Source organism: Agelaius tricolor, unplaced genomic scaffold (assembly GCF_023055355.1).
Source record: "Agelaius tricolor isolate 1412-34295 unplaced genomic scaffold, bAgeTri1.0.p SCAF_8, whole genome shotgun sequence".
In the NCBI taxonomy this organism is placed as follows: domain Eukaryota; kingdom Metazoa; phylum Chordata; class Aves; order Passeriformes; family Icteridae; genus Agelaius; species Agelaius tricolor.
The window spans coordinates 1,207,848-1,226,787 of NW_027269268.1; the positions used below are offsets into that span (position 1 = coordinate 1,207,848).

The following is an 18,940-nucleotide window of genomic DNA, read 5'->3' on the forward strand; positions in this document are numbered from 1 at the left end:
CCTTCCAAAAATTTCAGCTGGAAATTTAGAGTAAAAACTATTACTTTGTAGCCCTCCAGCTTTGCACAGACCAGCAGCAAATTGCTGCACAGAACAGCTTGGGAATGAACCACAGGGCTATGTAGCTGCACAAACATTAAGGACATGTTAGGGACAAAAATGAATAAATGCATTAAAAAGTTGTTATTAATACCATGTTCTTGGTATTAGTAACAACTATGTGCCACAGAAGCCTGAGAAAACTGTCTGGAAGTGAAAAACAATTTTGGTTGGAAGGAATTTCTGGAGGTGATCTAATCTAAGCCCCAGCTCAAAGCAGAGGTAATGTTAAAGTTACGTATGTGCAAATATTTGCATGTATTTTCTGCCCACAGTATAGATAAATAAAAAGTATTGTGTATATGGTGAGCATATCCATATTTTATACACACACACCAAAGAGCAGAAACTTGCAGCAGTGCAATCACTATCCAGCACTAGGATCTGCTCCCAAATGAATAATGACTTTGAGTAATGGCAAGAGAGCCCATTTTTGACAAGACTCTCAGTCATACCCCTCAGAAGGCGATGGGACAGCGTAACCTTGGCCAGCACCCCTGGGAAGCCAGGCACTGGCACATCCTCCTGTGCCAGAAACACTTCCTCAAACAGTCTGTGCAAGTCAAATAACTCAGGATGACAACAAATTACAGATACACTGCAAAGCAGGGATATCCAACTTCCCCTCCTTGCCTAGATCTCCTTCCAGACTGAGTGAAGAACTTCCTCACCTGCCTTACCCATTGTGCATCCTCACCAGGAGACTCTGCAGTAAATTGGGATGGGGTTTCCTTGGGCAGCTTTCCCTCGTGGAATGCCCCAGAGCACCACAACCACACAGATCCTGCCATGGACCTCCAAGATCTGGAGGTTTTGCTGCTTCCCAAAATTCACATTCACAGCATTGTCTCTGGAAGGGCACAGGTATGAGCAGGAGCCCTAATGAAATGCCAGGCTGGCTGCTCCACGCTGGGGAAATGTTCAGTCCTGCAAATCTTATATTCGTCCTGTGCTTTTCCTGATGCTCTGTTTCTGGCAATGTTCCTGAGACACCTCTGAGTGTCAGGAGTTTGGTTCTACTTTGCAGAAATAATGTTTAGAGGTGTCATAAAGATGTTCTGACAGCTGCAGTTTTCAAGCTAAACAATGTCTACATCTCAGAGACTTTCAGGATTTTACCCCCAAAACTAGACTAAGTTTTCACCAGCTGATCTCACAGGCACTGATCCTTTCTTTCCCAAGAGCCTTTCTTGTCTCTAATGCTGTTACCTGCTGTGGGAACAGAATGAAAGGCATATGAAACAATACTGGCTAATAGAATACTAGAAGGAGGACAAGGATCTGTGCATCAATTCCCATAATGAATCCTTTTTTGGTTTAACTGAAGTTTCAGCGAGCACCAGTCCCTGTCTGTGCAGTTGCACACACACCAGCCCACAGCTGCATGTACATCTGTCTCCCTACAAACAGCCCCAACATGGAGCCCCAATATCTGCCTCACTTTCCCCAATAAAAATATGAGATTCCATTGTGCTAACTCAATCCATGTGGCATCTGTCCCCCTCACCCCAAACACCACTGCCCATGCAAGGAAGGGCTCGTGCTTTAGCAGCTCTATTGATCCACTCAGACCTTCGAGTGGGGAGGAAAACCTCTTTAATTACTTTGGCTGATTTTCAAGTTCTGTTTTGCCTTAACAATATCTTCAGAAATCCAGTATGCATTTTAGCATTGTTATCGCTTAACTTAGATTTGGAGTTTTGCTCCCTAGAGAGGCACCTTCTACCTCAGCCTGGCCAGCCCATGCTTGGCATCAAAATCACACAGTGTCATTCATTTGCCTTCTCTTAGGATTTGATAACCTCTACACTTCCCTCAGCCAGAGGTGTTTTGACCTTTAATTAAAAGGAAAATTTGTTGTCTTCCACTCAGAAGGCAGCAAATAATGAACTCATTAAAATGAGGTTACTGTTCAGGCCTTAGAGCAATAAGAGCCAAAGTCTCATTAGCAGCTAACAATCCAGAACATAGCACGTAAATAAACTTAATTTGGCAGAGCAAAATGCCTTGGTGCATTAAATTTGAGCAGAATCAAATGTTTACAGTCAATGATGTCTGGGGCATGAAGTTTTAATGTACTTAATGAAGGAAAGCAAATTGCTTCTTATTAGGCATGAAATGTTCCTGCAGAAATCGCCCCAAAAAGTTTATTACGTAAATGAGGGATAGAGTTAGAATTAACAAGGACATAGCAGGGAAATATCAACTTCTTCCTAATAGACGCACCAGTTATGAGGAATAAAGACACAGCAACTTCAAATTTAGAAAAGGTAATTATATGGATTAATGTAAAAAGCTACTGAATGCAATATAATGAAGAAACTGTATTTTGTGAGTGTCAGAGAAAAGCTTCACTGACAAAGCAAAGAGTCAATTAATCAAGTTAAATCCATGAGTTTTGAGAGATTCCAGGCAATTAAGGGCTTGTATTTGAAAGTGCAGCTTAGATTACCTTAAAAAAAGCCCTGTCTTTGTTTAGCCAGGCACAGAGACGTGCCTGTTTGTCCCTGCACTGTGTACTCCGTGGCTCTTTCCCTGGAAAGTGATAATTAGTAAGCATGATCTATTCAGCTGTCCAAAAATAACCACCTGTGGTTCAACAGGGAATGCTGGTTTTACTTCCACAGGCATGCAGTGGCGACAGGGGTGGGATGGAGGGCACTGAGCCCCCAGGGAAGGGGGGGATACCTGTGAAGCCAAGGACAGCAGGCAGAGTGGGAATAGCTGTGTGGCACCTGGCCTTGGAAAGGGAACAGCTTTCCAGCTGTTAAAATTCAATAGCCCTTCTCCACCTTGCAGAGCCTTCAGAATCAAATAAAATATATACCTTCTGCCTCCCATGGAGCCTGTGCAAATCCCAGGAAGGTTTCTGGCTCTGGGTGCCAGGGATATGCAGCTTCTGCACTCTTTCATTAAAGATAGGGAAGGCAAACCCTAATCACCTAAAAAGTTATTCCATATTAAGGGTGTGGAATAAATGAGTGCCCTTCCTCCACACAGACAAGCAGTGACAAAATAAGTTTCGACTGCCTTAGTTGACAATATCTTCTTAGCATTAAAAGGAGGGGAGGTCATGATAGCAAAATTGAGCTGCATATTATATAAATTAATATGCATATATGGAAATTGAAATGGCAAGAAAAAAGCCTTTAGGACCAAGCCAAAGCCAGTTTGAGTGACAGATTTGCCCTTTAGACAGAGGAAAAAGCTTGACACGCTGCAGGTTCCAGGATTTACATCTTAATCCTCGCTCTGTGTTTTTAATGAGCCTGGCTGGGCTGGAAGGCTCTGTCTATCCTGCAGCTCTGTCATCTTGCTGAGATGTGAGGGGAGCAGGAGAGGAGCCCAGGTGATGAAATGATGTTTGTTCCCTGCCCCTTCTCCTACTGCACCTTAAGCGATGATAATTTCTCAAGATGTTCTTCCCTCAAAGGAAAATTAAATTGATTTTGCTCAGCCCATAAGTCTTTCTCAACATATCTAAAAGGCTCTAGATAGCTTGGAAAGTTATGTTCTAAGATATAACGACTCTGATTCTACGCTTCTGACTTTAATGGTGTCAATTTAGTGGTGGTTTTTACCAGCTGGGGATTTTCCTCAATGTCTCAGCTAACAGTGGTGTTCATCTCCGAGGTTTTGCATTTTAGTGAATGTTTACTTATTATACATTGTGTAAATATAGTCCCACATGTGAAATTGTCACAGGATTGAAATAATCAACTTACTAAATGTCTGGCAAAATAGGCTGGAAACCATACAACCACCTTAATATTTAATGCTAAAGCACAAGATTTACTGTCATAAGATTGCTTTATTTCCTTCAGCAAGGAGAGGAATTTGCTTGGTGACTGTTGCAGCTGAGAAACACCATCTCAATTTTACATCTTCCTTGCCACCCTAAGCATGTTTCTATTTTAAAAAATCAAGGCAGACGCACCCTGCCTGGAAGTCTCTTGTATTACACTCACACACCTCAGCTGCTTAAACCCTGCTTTCATGGTTTATCCTGCACTGGAGATAGTTCTGGTTTCTGGTCCTTGCTTAAATTAGACCAAAAAACTATTTTCCTACGAAATTAAGGGAAATTATGACCAGACAGAATGTAATTTTTTCAAATTAAGGATATTAGCTGGGCTGGGGTAGGGTGTAAACCACTGCAACCATTTTATCTTTGAACTCTACAAGAACATGAAGGTCCAATCAATAGGAGTGTTATTAATAGATAATAGGAAAAGTTCTCAAGGGCCACATAATGGAGGCACAGAAAATTGATGGAAACAGAATTTATAACCTATTCAGCATTGGCAAGGCCAATAGGGAGAGAAATGCACTCTCCATCTCACATGCAGCACCCCCAAATTCCAGGGGCTGGGAACCCAAAGCAGATCTGCACACAAGGAGCAGCTCCAGGAGCAGTGCAGAGCTAACAACCAGTAGTAAACATCAAGTAAAGCTCACACAGACTTAAGCATCTCCTTTTTCCTAGGAGCTGGAATATATGTCCAGAACAAAAATTAGACAAGTGGCCAAGACTATTTCTTCCATAAGCAGCACCCTTTCCTTCCTTTAATTTCCAGTGGGCTTATCTTAGCTTGGATGAGAGACTAAACATAAACATTAATTAAATTTAAAATGCATTTATGACATGGACACAACTTCTACCACAGCCAAACCTGAAGCTTTGCTCATTCCCACTTAAGCCTGAATTTGCTATCCAGACACAGCCCAAAATGGTCCTGCAGGTAAGTAAATCCCAACACCTTCATGCCTAGATGATGAGTAGTACTCCTAATTTTATTTTGGGGTTTAAGCATATTTTCTCAAGCTTCACTAATGAAGTGAGCCAGTATATTGCTGCCTCTGAGTGGCTGGATTCAAGTCCTGCCATGGATCAGTGCTCCAGGGGAAAACATCCTGGGCCAAGGCACAGAACCATTACCTCCTTGGACACTCAGGCACTCCCACTACCTTTACTAGCCCATCAAACCCTCATGGAGCATTAAGCTCTCTGTAATAGTCCTATAAAAAAAGGTGAGCCCAAAATAGTATTAATTTTTCTAAATCCATGTTCATTTCTTATTTATTTCAGGCTTTACTAGAGACTCAAAATTTACTGCGCACTCAGGTTGCAAATTTTACCTTCAACCTTGGATTTTCAGGAAAATTTTACCACACAGGTAAGAAGGAACTTCATGCAGTTAAATAGGTGACAGAATTTAAAATGTAGCTTTAAACATTCCCTTTCTAAATATTCAGAGGCTCTGAGACATGATTTTCCCAATCTTTTATATTTCAGCATACCTATCACACCTGAAAAACCTTACTCTGTCTCCTGAGGAATTAGAGAGATCTCTGCAATCACTTTGCCTCCCTTATAACACTAACATTTACCACCACACACCTTTCAGGAAAACACCAAGGGCATCCTTGTGTACCTGAGCAGCTCATCCATAGTGTGTCTTTACCCCTTTGGACACTGAAATGGTGGAACATCTATTGATTCTTCTTTAAAATGGAAAGCATTATGCTTCATCTTGTTTGGGTTTTGTTATAGTAAAAGTGCAAACTTTTATTAGGTGTATATCTAAATTTACAAAAAAATTAATGGGGAAAAGTAGGATTTTTTTCAAGAACCACACTCTCCTTCAGAAGTTAATAAGGCACTAAATTTTACTTTGACCTAAATCTACAATCTCTGCTTGTAGTTCTTTATGTATTTCAAATACCCACCTGTTTCCTCTCTATCCCTAACTTGGGCTTATCAAAGAGACCCTCAGCTGCCTCACAAACTCCATTTTCTCCCTACTCTGTCCCATTTTGAAAGCCTGGGTTAAGTTTCTTCCCTTGCCCATGCCTGAGTGACTGCAAGTGAAGCACAAACCCCAAAACCAGCCAGCAGTCACTCCCAAAATGCAGGGCACAGAGGGAGCAGCCATCAGGCCTTTCTTTTCAGTATGGAATTCTCCAGTAAACAAGGTTGTTTTCTTTTTCCTGAAGCACTCCCAACATAGGAGAGCAGCTTCCTTAGAACTTGCAGAGTGCTGCAAAGAGGGGAGCAAAGGGATTCAGTGACTCTGGGAGAAAGTTTCAAAGTACTGCTCTCCTTGTGTAGTGGCATTCTTCAAAAACCACTGCAGAAATGGAAAATAAAGGCCAAGAGCTAGAGTGCAGGCACTGAACAGGCATCTCTGGATGTTCCTGCCAAGTAAACAGTGACATCTGTGAAGCTTTTGCTTCCAATGAGTTTTGCAAAACATTGAAGGGCCTGTAAGAAGACAGGATTTCTGTGTTTGCATCAGGAAACTGATTTTGGCAATTATTTCTTCGACTAAGGCAAAATGAAAGCATTCAAATGGCAAAGAACACGAAGGAAATGTGCTAAAAAACAAATATTGTTGGGTAGCTTGAAGGTGAAGCTACTGGAATATCACTGTGCCTTTCCAGGCTGGAAAAGCAGGGCACATGTGTCTGCAGATGGGGGGAGCAGCATTGTGTCCTCTCTTAGATGGAAGGTTTTCTTTGTTACAGCCACATAGCCTCACTTCTGCCTGAAGCAGATACCCTTCACTAACACAGGAGGTTTTATTGAGTTTCCTTCAAGATTAAATCTGGCCAAAATTGAATACTGAACCCTAAGAAATATTTGGAAGTCTTTTGCCATTACAGCTTCATGCTTTCCACCTAATTGTATTTTAAAATTTGTTCCACACTTTACCAAAAATGATCAGATTTCAATTAACCAAGGCTAATAAAGTGGCAGTTATAAGGAGAATAGAGGGGAATCGTTGATAAGATTTCATTTTTATCCATATGTTGCCTTTATGGAGAGTACTTTGTATTTAACAGTGACATTATTATCAGGACAAAAGGGAAAATAACTGATACCTTTTCTTTAATATCAAACATCATCATTTGTCCAGCTTTCAAAAGACCTGGAAAACAGCATTAATATTCCTGACACTGTTTTGTCATGTTAAATCCATCTGCCAGGTTATGGGGATAAAAAGATAGTGTGGCATTAAAATAAAGCAAATAAAGAAAATGGGGAGGGGGTGGTTTTGAAGATCATATATGTTAAAAAGAAAGTCCTACTGTTTATATTTAATATTCCCATAGTTTGTAAACATAACAGGAACACAGTAAGACAAGCCAAGGACACCAGGGGTTTTGGCAGACTCTTCTGCGTTTAAAAAGCAATTATGGGCCTTTTCTGCTTTCTAGTAACTTTTTTGTCCCTTTCTTCCCTCTGCAGGGACTGAGGAGGAGGATGAGGGTGATGACCTGCTGCTGAGATCTGTGGATGAATTCTGGTGGTTTCCCCACATGTGGAGTCACATGCAGCCACACCTCTTCCACAATGAGTCCTCACTGATGGAGCAGATGATCCTCAACAAAGAGTTTGCAATGGTGAGGAAGAATTCCCAAGAGATTTACTGGGATGCCTTGACTACCATGGCCATGCCTTCCCCACTGGTTTCATGTTTGTCTATGCAATACCTACAATTTACTCAGGCATGCAAACAGAGGCAGTGAGGTTAGAAACTCATCCCAAACCCAGCCTGTTTGTGACTAAAACTGAATTTTGTCTTGGCCTTTCCCACTGACACAGGCTCTCTGCAGAGGGAGCAGCCCTGCCCCAGTATCCTGGCAGGACCAAGGGGATCAGAATCAGTGCAAACACAGCGGACAGCAGCTGGCCTTCTAAGCTTTAGGCAGCACTTGGTACACAGGTTATCAGCTTGGGAAACTCTGCTGCAAACATCCTCAGTAAGGCAGGGAGGAAGCTGCAGTGAACTCTAAACGTGGTGTGTGGTTTGGGAGAAATCTTGATGCTGACAGAGCCAACAAGTGAAGCTGCTGGGTTTCACTGTGCCTTTTTAAATGGCCTGCTTGGAAAATGCCCTTTATACAGCTAGCCTCTTGCTGATATTGACAGATAATTGTGCTTCCCTTTTCTTCATTTGTGCTCTGAGCTTCCATGAGCCACCCTCCCCCTTGCCCAGAATTCACAGTACTTGTACTATTTACAGCCTTTTCAGGATAATTCTGCTGGCTTATTGCACATGACAAAGAAAACCTGAAATCCCTAAAAGCTGGTTTTGGAAAGACACTGTGTGGTCTTTGGTGAAGCACAGAAATGCCAAGCAACCAGAGCTGCTCACAGGAGCTGAGGGACACAGTGGGGCTTTCTCAGCTGCTTTGGGAACAGCAATTCCCCAACCCTTCCCAGCTTCAAAAGGCCAAGCCCCTTCCTCCCAACCCTCACATGAGCCAAGGCACACCAGGAAAAAGGCAGAGGCAAATGCCTGAACAAGCAGTTGGAAGCAATTTGTTCCCTTGTTTATGGAAATATTTCCCTACCAACCTTGAAAGAAAATTAATTAAAAATGGCTTAACTGTTTACTTGTTATGCCAGACTTGCCTCCCTTCCCATCTCCTGCTTGGCAGGATGGCTTCTTTTCCTTTCTACACTCCTGCTTCCCTGTCAGCCTTCCTGGGACAGCCTGTTCATGCCTTTGGTGTAGCCTGGCCCAGAGACACAAACGGAGCTGAGACTTGAAATGCAAGAGTAATTTTTTAAACAATCCATATCTCAAAAATACACAGCCCCTTCATCTTTAAACCTCTGGGGAAATTCTCCTAGTATTTTCAGGAAGCATGGAGTCACCCAGGTCGAGCCACCTTTGGGAGTAAAATCTATAGCATGGCCTGAAAACAGAGCTGGTAATGGAATCTGTTTGTAACTTCCGCTCCAGAAAGATAAAGCCTGTGTCCTGAAGGGTAGAGACTCCTTAGGGTGCCTATAAATAAGGAGCTGATGTCAGTGAAAAGCTGCTGTTATTACACTTTTATTTCCTGCTAACATTGCAACTGGGGTTGTATCAACCCCTTGACCTTGAATCTATATGAGCTGTACCATTTACTTATGAGAACATTTCTTTTCAAAAGGCTTCCTCTGAAATTCTCTCTTGTGGGAGAAATTCATCTTCCTTGTATGACAGCCTCCCTGATAGCTATCAGAGACGTCCCAGCCATGACTTCAGAGTGGTTTCATTCCTCCCTGGCTGTCTCATCCTCATCATCATATCTTACTTGAAAAACAAACTCCCCGTTCTGCAGCTGCACTTCTCTAAGCCCTCCAAGTTCAAGCAAACCTCTTCCCATTATTCTCTGATGTCACAAGGTGGATCCAAATTTAAATTAGACATCTGGAACAATACATGGAAAATTTGCTTGATATTACACGTGTTTTGTTTGTTGTCCACTATATTATACTCTGGAGAACACAGCTTGATGCTGGTGCCATTTTCTCCTGCATTTCTCATTTATTGACCATGTCTCCCCACCTCCTGTTTTGGCTGCACATACAGGTGACACTTGGTGTCAGCTTCTGCAAGAAAAGCTGCAGTAATTATTTGGAAGTGTGATCACATTAATTCCTCACTAGGGTGCTATTTTCTTTGTTCACTTTTTTTAAACATGGCTAAGGAGGTAACAAGGTTTTCAGAAAGGGAGAGCACACAATTATATCCAAGAACAATACTCAAGGTTGCTGAAGATGCCAAATAACACCCAAAAGTTCTGTTTATTATGACCTTTTGTCTCCTCTGACTGGTAGATAAGAGCCTTGGCTCTGTTTCACATGGCTTTATCCACACCTCCTAAGAAAGCTCTGTAAAATGGGAGATTACAATTGCAGTCTGCCTCAAACAGCCCTGTCAGCACACAGATGGAAATCAGGTACCTAAAGCCCTGTCAGCACACAGCTTTTCACACACAATTAACTAATTGTTAATTAGGTATCTAAGTGCCTTGATCTCAGTGCAGATATGGACACCTCTGTGCATCTGCCTTCAAGGATTCCCTTTCATGCACATTGTATGTGAACCAGGAGGCTGCCTTCACCCAGAGTCCTCCAAATTGTTCCATGCATCCCTGAGATATTTATCATTTCCACTGCCTCCATGGTGAGAGGAACAAACTTCCTCACATCCTGCAATAAATGTCATTGTGCCATTGCTCTGGATCTGGTAGGCAGCAGGGGAAATTTGCCTGGCAAAATCCTTATCCATGTGTACCTAGGTGACGGCCCCACAGCTGCACCATGCATAGCCCAAAGTCCTCACTGCCAAATCTCTCATCAAGCACAAGATCCTCAGCCCCAGAGGAGCAAGAGGCAGAGGTTTTAACTGTGCTAAAGTCACAGGCTACCCAAAGCTTTGCTATCCCAATGCCATCCTATTTATGGAAATATGGATGGTGTGTTCCAGGGCCTGCCTAAGGAGGTGGGAAATAACAGTTATTTTGATTATCAGTTGGGTTTGAGTTGGTCATGTTTTGTGGTTTGGGTTTTTTTCTCTATCAGAGAATCCCAAAATCCTTTAAAAACACTAACAAACAAAATCTCAGATTAAATTTTACAAACTGATAATTCCTCAAGTATTATTCTCCTTGTTTATAGGCAATGCAATGGATATACAGAGAGGCAAAAAAATTGCTCAAGGGGAAGTCTCTGATAGCATATATTCCAAAAATAAAGCGAACCAAGTTTTCCCTGCCATCAATAACAAGATATTCCTCCTCCCCCTTTCTACATCCTTATCTGACAAAACCAAGTAGAATGTATCTAATCCAAAGCCTGTAGCTCTTTATTCCATCCCCTGGTTTGTTTGCTCAGTGATTATCTTCTGTGCTCATTTGTGAGTACAAAGCCCAAAGCACAGCAGAGACAAGGCAAAAACTGTCACTGGCTGCACGAGGCAGCTGGGAGCTGACAGGAAGGAGAAACAAAGATGTAGAACTAAACAAATCAATTGAGAACCTGTCTAGCAGCACTCCTTGGCTCCCACCTCCTGCCTACAGCCAACTACAGATGCACATTAGCACTTCCTCTGCCTGCACCTCTTGAGCTGCTCAAACCACAAGTACACCAGGAGCTTTTAATACACCAATTAAATCTCAACAATGGGAGGGCCCAGCGACCACACAGCCGAGGCTAAAGCATCTACATGTGATGAAAAGAGCCTCATTTGGCCCATTATTAATATCTGTACTTCATGTGGGGAAGGAGAGCTGCCCACTGCCTCTAAAAATGGACTGTGAATATAAGATAACATCATCCTGTGCAGCAGGATGAGATTTATTCTGCCTCACCTTATTTTCTTCTGAAATACTCATTTGCTGCATCACCTGCTATCAAAGCCAAAAGGTTGTGCAAACTTATCTGAGGTTGAATTTAGCTTTTTCATCTAATAAAAGCCTTCACACCTGCACCTTGACTGACTGTGTGCAAAGACCTACAGTAGACATAAAATTTATTCAATTAAAAGTTAGCATTCTTATTTTCTCTAACAATGGCAAATCATACCTACAGTCCAAACTAAACCAACACGCACAAATTTTGAAATTAAAAAACCCAATGTACATTTTCAATGTAAAACTCAGGCAATTGCTCCCTAGAATACACAAGAAAAATGCTCAGTACAGGTATTTCTCATATCTTGACACACCAGTATACTCCTCCTTTAACACATGAGTTTTCACTCCCAAAGTAAGTTTAATAACAAAATGAGAGGAAAATAAGTGCAACAGAAAATCATTACAAGGGGACACACAGTATTTGATCTTCCCAGGTAAACTGCAAATAGAACTGCCCAAAGAAAATAAAATTATTTGATAGTTGTTTTTTCTTAACTCCATATTGGCTATCTGGGTACCTGATGTATTTTTGGGATGAGCTATGTAGTGAGCAGGTTTTATTCATATTCAGAGACTAACTTGTGTTTTATGTTGAGAACTCCTGAAAAACTGCCTGATTTGATTTGTGAATGGCAGATCACCATTTCAGCATTCTGTTGCTATGGCAATTCCAGCATCAAACAGTCAGGAGATAAACAGGATCTTACCCATACTCATCCAGATCCCTACTTTGGGATAAGTCATCCACAGCAGTGTTTATTGTCAACCCCAGGACACATTTGCCTTACATCTCTGTTTCTGTGTACTCCCTACCCCACATTTTGTGAAGGTTTGTCCATAAAAGCTGAGACAGGATATTCAGGTTAACATGTGACAATCTGAGCATCACAGACCTCCCAAGCATGGCAATAAATGGGCCAGATTCAAAGAAATCTTTTCATACAGCTTTTTCCTTTTTACATGTCCATGGCAAAAAAAAAACTGAAATAAAGAACAGGGTGATTTACCATCTCTCATTATAGAGCTATCCCTCATTCCACCCTTAAACTGACTCATGCCTCTCAAGTAGGTAACAGCATTAACAAACTGAAATCACATTTTGTTCTCAGTAAATGACAAAATAGAGAGTCTGGGTTTCTCTTTTACAGGATCAGTCTGTAATCGGAGGTCTTTACTATAAGGAGTGGATCATTTAAAGTGGTTGCATTATGTAATGTAGGAATGAGTGTTCCCTACAGATTTAACCTCATTTTTGCCAATGAATCAAAATCCTTTCTTTGTTAAGTACTTGAGGATGCCCAGCAGAACCTGCTGTTCCTGGAATTAAAGTAATCAATGAATAATGTGGGCAAAAGGAAGGACAAAAAACCTCCATAAAATAATCATCTCATATTTTAGCCATTTCTCTCTGCAGATCAGTTTTAAAGGAGTAGAAAAGAGCTGACATGTCTGGTAGTACTGGGAGCAAGATGAATTTGTGTCTTTGGAGGAAATTTGCAAGATAACCTATAGATTATACAATGAACACGCACATATTTCCATAGAGAAATTGAGCTAAATATAAATATTGATAAAATGTAAAAGTAGTCCAAGCTATTTTTTGCTATACTCTAACACCATGGAAAAAATCAGGAGGTTCAGAAGACATGAGGAATATTTATTTATAAAACTAGGAAGGAATCTTTCTCCTATGCCAGAACTAGGAAACAAAACCCCACATATGTCACTGCAACATTTTTTCCGTCCATTTACTAGCTTAGTAAATAAGCAGCAGTGGTTCACTAGATTACCTTTAAAAAGAACCAGGCAAAATATGTGCAATATCTAATGGAACAGGAGGCAAACCTATTCCATGCAACAACAATGGAACATAATCCAGAAGGATTACTCCTTCCTCACTGCAGTCACCCAACTGTAATTCCAGTTCCCTCCAGCTCATGCTACAGTAGGTACAACTCTTGTCTAGGGACAGCAGCTTCTCCAGTGCCACAGTGTGCAGGAATACAGCTTTGAATGACGACATGTTCTGTGTGTCCCTAACTTGTCCATCCCTGTGGTGCCCTACCCTGCAGGAGCACGGCATCCCCACAGGCATGGGCTACGCGGTGGCCCCGCACCACTCGGGGGTGTACCCGGTGCACGTGCAGCTCTACGAGGCCTGGAAGAAGGTGTGGCACATCCGTGTGACCAGCACAGAGGAGTACCCACACCTGAAACCTGCACGGTACAGACGGGGCTTCATCCACAATGGCATCATGGTACACTGCATTTCCATGTTCATAGCAATACTACTGCAGGGACTCCAGAGGGGGCTGCTCTTACTGCAGGCCTCACGTCTGCCAGCATCCTTAAAATTCCCCGGGATCCAGCAGCTGTAAGGATGCCCAAAGAGTGCATTTGTTAGGCAGTTTAAAAGAGGGGGACAAAAGTCACACAGACTCAGGCAATTGCAGAAGTATTCCTCAGAAACTAAATGTGCTCATGGCCCCATCACTACCAGCCGAGTCGTGGCTGCACTCTGTGAAATCATTAAACTGCCTAAGACCTCTGTTCCCAGCTCTGCTTCATGTTTATGCATGAAAGGATTAGAAACCCATCACCTGGGAAGGTGAACAGGTGTAAGTAATCTCCTCCAGCAATTCTGCAAGGCTGAAGTTTCAGCTCTGCTCCTGAAATTCCCAGAGGCAGGACTGGGACACCTGCCTGACTCTTACACCCCTCACCCAGGAGAGAGAAGGCTCCTCCCATGCACTTAAAAGTGCACAGAGGACAGGAAGCCCTTTGGCCTGTCCTACCAAGCTGGGTGTTCTAAAGTAAACTGACAAATATTCTAAGGGATGGTTTCAAGTCCCAAAAGCTGCTCTGAATATTGCCTGTGCATACCAAGTGCAAATTGTGATCCCCTAAACAAGGCAGAGGGAGTGGCTCAAAAACAAATTCCTGCAGAGTCCAATTACTGCTGGAACAGACTCAAAATCAGCAGTGTTTTTACACATGTACCCAAATGCTCTATAAATGCAGGTTTTGGTTGTTGTTTTAACTGAGTAAAACTATATAAAATATTGAATTAAGTGAAACCAAAGTCCTTCCCCAGGTTGATTATGGCACTGCAATACCTGAGTAAGCTGCTGTTCCTCTGTTCCCAGGTGCTCCCTCGACAGACCTGTGGCCTTTTCACTCACACTATTTTTTACAAGGAATATCCTGGTGGTCCTCAGGAGCTGGACAAAAGTATCCGAGGAGGGGAACTCTTCCTCACCATTCTCCTGAACCCCGTAGGTACCATCTTTTGCTGTTTTTGGATGTGCTGACTGGCAGGGAGGAGGGAGGGGGAAAGGGAAGGAGATCAGGTTGGGAAATCAAAACCAGGACAACTTGCTCAGAGGTAACTAGCAGTTTAAGAAGAAAGGAGAAAAATGTCTTCTGCCAATTTCCAGCTACAACTGTACCTGCAACAATTTCCTGGGAAATGCATTAATTCCAGCTCCTTATTGCTTCCCAGCCTGAAGCCAGGTCCCCCTGAGAGACACGTCTGAAGCTGAAACTAACCTGTGAGGGTAGAAAAACCTGATCTTGTTGATTTTTTTTCTTTTTTCCATGAGCTTGGCTCCTCAGGCACTCCTCATACAGCTCAATGGAAACCCCAGGGCTCAGGCCTGATATCTTTCCTCCATCACCAGCTCCTAAAAACAGGTTTTGAGCTGCTAAAAAACTGCCTGGTACCACTTAAGACAGGAGCCTAGATGTGCAAGGAGCAAGGGAAAGAGCCAAACCCCCCCATGTATCGATTATTTTTTCTTGACATTGTCCTCCCTCCTTCCCGTTGCTCCAAACAAGCTGCACCAGGCCCAAGATGAATGTCCCTGTCTTGCCAGGTGGCCTCATTTTCAGTGAGTTTAAACTCCAGTACTCATTGACTCCTCTGCAGAGCTAAAGAAACTTCAGGTGGAGCTGACTGTCAAATCCAGGTCACTTTTATTTAGACACCTAAAAATAGATTTTTGGGGCTATACAGTTAGATACTAGTGAGTGAACATTTGGCTGGACAAGTAAGTTGGTGTCCGAGTGGGATTCAGTGGTCTTAAAGAAATGGAACTTTTCTATCAGGAATTTTTCTATACCATACATATCACACCTCACTTGAGAATAAAACCGATCCCTCTTCTTTATCCTGCCTCCCCATTACCTGCAGTTCTCTCAGCCTCAGAAAAGGCTGGCTTTTCTTCCCATGCTTTCCTGAAGTGTAGCTTGGAATTCACACTGAGCTTTAGCATACTTGGATGAATACCTGTGCATTTCTCACTTAGGTGAAGATTTTCTCAGATTTGGGCAGTGCAGCAGCCTGCAGCAGAGCATGTACAACTCCTAACCCCACAAGCAATGCTTAGAGCAGCCCAAATTCCTCAGCCAATCTGTGTCCCACTAACTTGAGAGTGCCCTAGATATTGGTGGTGGTATTTGAAAAATCTGCCATGATCAACTTTTGATGAAACAGTTTTTCAAAAGATATATACAAACCCCATCCCTTCCTCAGATCATGGTTAGCAATTTCAGCAAATATATTACAAATACCTATTAAGCTCAAATACCAAAAATGTTTGTGCTTCCATGAAGCAATATCACACAGATGGTTAAATTAGAAAATGCCCAAGGGACACTGCATTGGAATAAAGTTTGAAGAGAGATTGTCAAGGGGATCTTCTGATGGAATTTTTTTTAAATGGCTTCTACTGAATACTCTGTGGCTCAGAGAGATATTTTCACTGTCTAATTTATGAATCCTAAAGATGAGTCATGTCTGGCAGAGATGATGTAGTAGTAGGCAGAGGAGGGATAAATTCCACCAAGACAGACAGAAATCAAACCAACTTCCTTGGAGTTTTAATGAGGGTTACAAGAATCCCAGGCAGACCTTTCCAGAATCCAGCTAAGGCAGCAGGCTGCTCAAGTCTGCAGTTTGGGGTACTTACTCTTTGCATAAACACTTCAAAGCAAAGCTCATTAAAGTTAGTGGGGAAGGCTCAGCAAACAGACTGGCCTTGAAATAAACCCAAATAGCCAAACTCTTTCAAAGGTATCAATCCAGCTCCCCTCTGAAGGGTCTTCTTCATGTGGAGGCTAAGAGCAATAACAAGGAGCTTCAGATGTATGTACAAATAAGAAATACAAATAGAGTTTGGGGCAGAAAATTAAATATTATCTTCTTGGACTTTTGCTTTACTATTTGATACAAGTAAGAAAAATTTCAGTTTAAAGTTTCTTATCTCCCTTGACAGACCAAAGCTGACTGTTCAATCAGAGTTAAGTTATAATCATCTTTGATGTTATTTACTATGTGGTTTGAGAAACATCAAAACCCAGTTAGTCACTAAATCTTAATTAGGAGAGACCTCCCAAAAGCTGTAGCATCAGGACTTGCACAGCAGCAGTGAAAAGAGAGCAGCAAAACCACCACACTCACTAGAAAGAAGGGAAGAGGGAAAAATTACATCTAAAACTACAACCAACCAAAACGTAAAAAAGCTTTGCAAAACTGGTTTTGTGCCCAATCTAATTTTGATAGCAAAATAAAACTTGTCCCAACACTATGATTCTTGTATAGAGATGCTTACAGCATCTCTATTAAGTATAGTTAGATCTTAAGCCAAGAAAACACATTAATACTCAAAAAAGTACATTGCAGTTCATGATGTATCTTCAAAGACAGGAGTGCAATACCAAAGAGCATCTTACAAGAAAATCACCATGTCCTTAATGGGAATGTAACACTACCCAGCTATGTAAATACATTAGAAAATTCTCTGGTTCTGATCAGCATTGGGAAAAAAATATTTAGGTTTTCTGCAGGTGTGCAGCATTCCACAGCTCCAGCAGCAGAGGCAAAGTCAGCCTGAAACTCGTAAAAATTTATTTTCTGTTTAAAATCACATTGAACAGCATCGTGTCATTTTTTCTCTTCCTAAACCTTCTCAATACTTTACAACTTTTTGCAGTGCTTTGAGATATCTTTTTAACATTTACTTCATTGGGTTATATAAGATGAAAAAAGGAAAGCTTATGGCATTTCAAAGGAGTGCAACATCTCAGTTATTTTCAGCCTTTTTAAAATTCTACCTCTCATTATTTGCTTAGCTTAATTGTGCTTTATAATAATTTTTTCTTCTCACAGAATATGTTCTTACAATCTCCCTCCCTCATTGTTTATTTCACCAGTGCTGCGCCACATTGGTTTTCTTTTAAACCTCTTCCCATCAGCTCTCCAGGCACTTCTGGTTTTGCCACACTCCATAGAGAAACCAGCAGTAGAACCAGCCTGCTTTAAGGTGCCTGCTTTTTTTTTTGGGAAGGGAATTTGGTGTGGAAGTTGTGCTATTTTCCTAGACTCCCATCATCTGCTATCATGACCAAACACAGAACAGGAGATGTAACCCGTGAAAATTTAGAATTACAGGCAACCCAGTTGTAACAAAGTCCCCAAAACTGAAATACTTTCAGCAGCAAAAAAAAACAAAAAACAAAAAACAAAAACAAACAAACAAACAAAAAACCAAACAGCTTTCTCATAGGCAAAGTTAGAGAACTCCATTGGTGCTGAAGTATTCAGGGAGATTTTCCACATCCAAATGTCAGGCTCAAAACCGAGTGGGTTCTCTGACCCTGCCCGTCATTCAGTCTCCCGGGAAGAGCCTGACATGTTTAATGCTTTTACAAACCGTTCTATTTATCACCTCTTGAGCATCCACAAGGTCTCCCACTATCTGTTTGATGGCTCCTTTCCTTTCCTCCCCTGCTCCACAGGCCATAAACAACAGCCATAAACATTTAACAGCCAAGATAAGCTAATAAATACAGCCCTAAATATTATTGCCTCCACAAACAACAGTGAGAGAGTCATTTCTCCTAAAAAAACCCACCTCTTTAAACCAGAGAGCTTTTTATTAAGCCAGCAAGTGACAGCACAAAAGGCACCTCAGTTAAGCACAACAGCAAAAATGAGTGCATGGGGCTTCAAGGAGAAGCAGCAACACCCACGGGCCTGGTCGAGCAGTCAGTGAGTTGGATTTATTTGCCAATGTGATACACATTTTCCCATTACCTGTTCACCTTGAAAAGCCTTTGGATAACCCAGAATCCTGGCACCCCTTTCCTGCAGCACCCTTTCTTTCTCTCCCTGTTACACAGGAATTCACCTGGACTGACTCTTCCTTTCCCCTTCCTCTCACAAGGTGTTTTTACTCCATCTCCCACTGACTCCTTTCCATAGTTCCACCATAAAAATGGGCACAAGTAATTTTTCTCCCTATTTTTATATGCATAACCCTCCCTATTCTAAGTTTACACCTGCCTCACCACATAGGATGTAGAGTCAGGCACACCCTGCACAGCATTTGGCCCACAAAGCCAACCAAGTATCACATATTTGCAACTGACAGATCAGGTTAAAAATGGAAAAGCAGCAGAAAAAGGGAGAAGCTAAACACTTCAGGCTTCTCTTCCCACTTCAATCAAACACCCCTAAGAAGCTTTAAGCAGAGGTGAAACGTGGCAGATGAATTTCAGGAAGATTAGCTTTTCTTCACAGGAATTTGGTTGTCGAGAGCGAAATCAGACCTGTGATTGAAAGGTAACTTTGAACTCCCAT

The 18,940-nt window shown here is 41.9% G+C and overlaps 1 protein-coding gene across 3 annotated transcripts in view; it reads left to right on the forward strand.

Annotated features, from left to right (window-relative positions):
* The window catches only part of LOC139591960 (bifunctional heparan sulfate N-deacetylase/N-sulfotransferase 4), a 65,612-nt gene that overhangs the window by 29,475 nt on the left and 17,197 nt on the right, over nucleotides 1–18,940 (forward strand). For 2 of the 3 annotated variants that reach the window (XM_071431174.1, XM_071431173.1), the window contains exons 3-6: nucleotides 5,189–5,276; nucleotides 7,352–7,506; nucleotides 13,371–13,556; nucleotides 14,445–14,573. In XM_071431174.1, the coding sequence (XP_071287275.1) occupies nucleotides 5,189–5,276; nucleotides 7,352–7,506; nucleotides 13,371–13,556; nucleotides 14,445–14,573 (558 nt within the window). The remainder of the gene's footprint in view (nucleotides 1–5,188; nucleotides 5,277–7,351; nucleotides 7,507–13,370; nucleotides 13,557–14,444; nucleotides 14,574–18,940) is intronic. The other variant, XM_071431175.1, reaches the window with a different exon arrangement.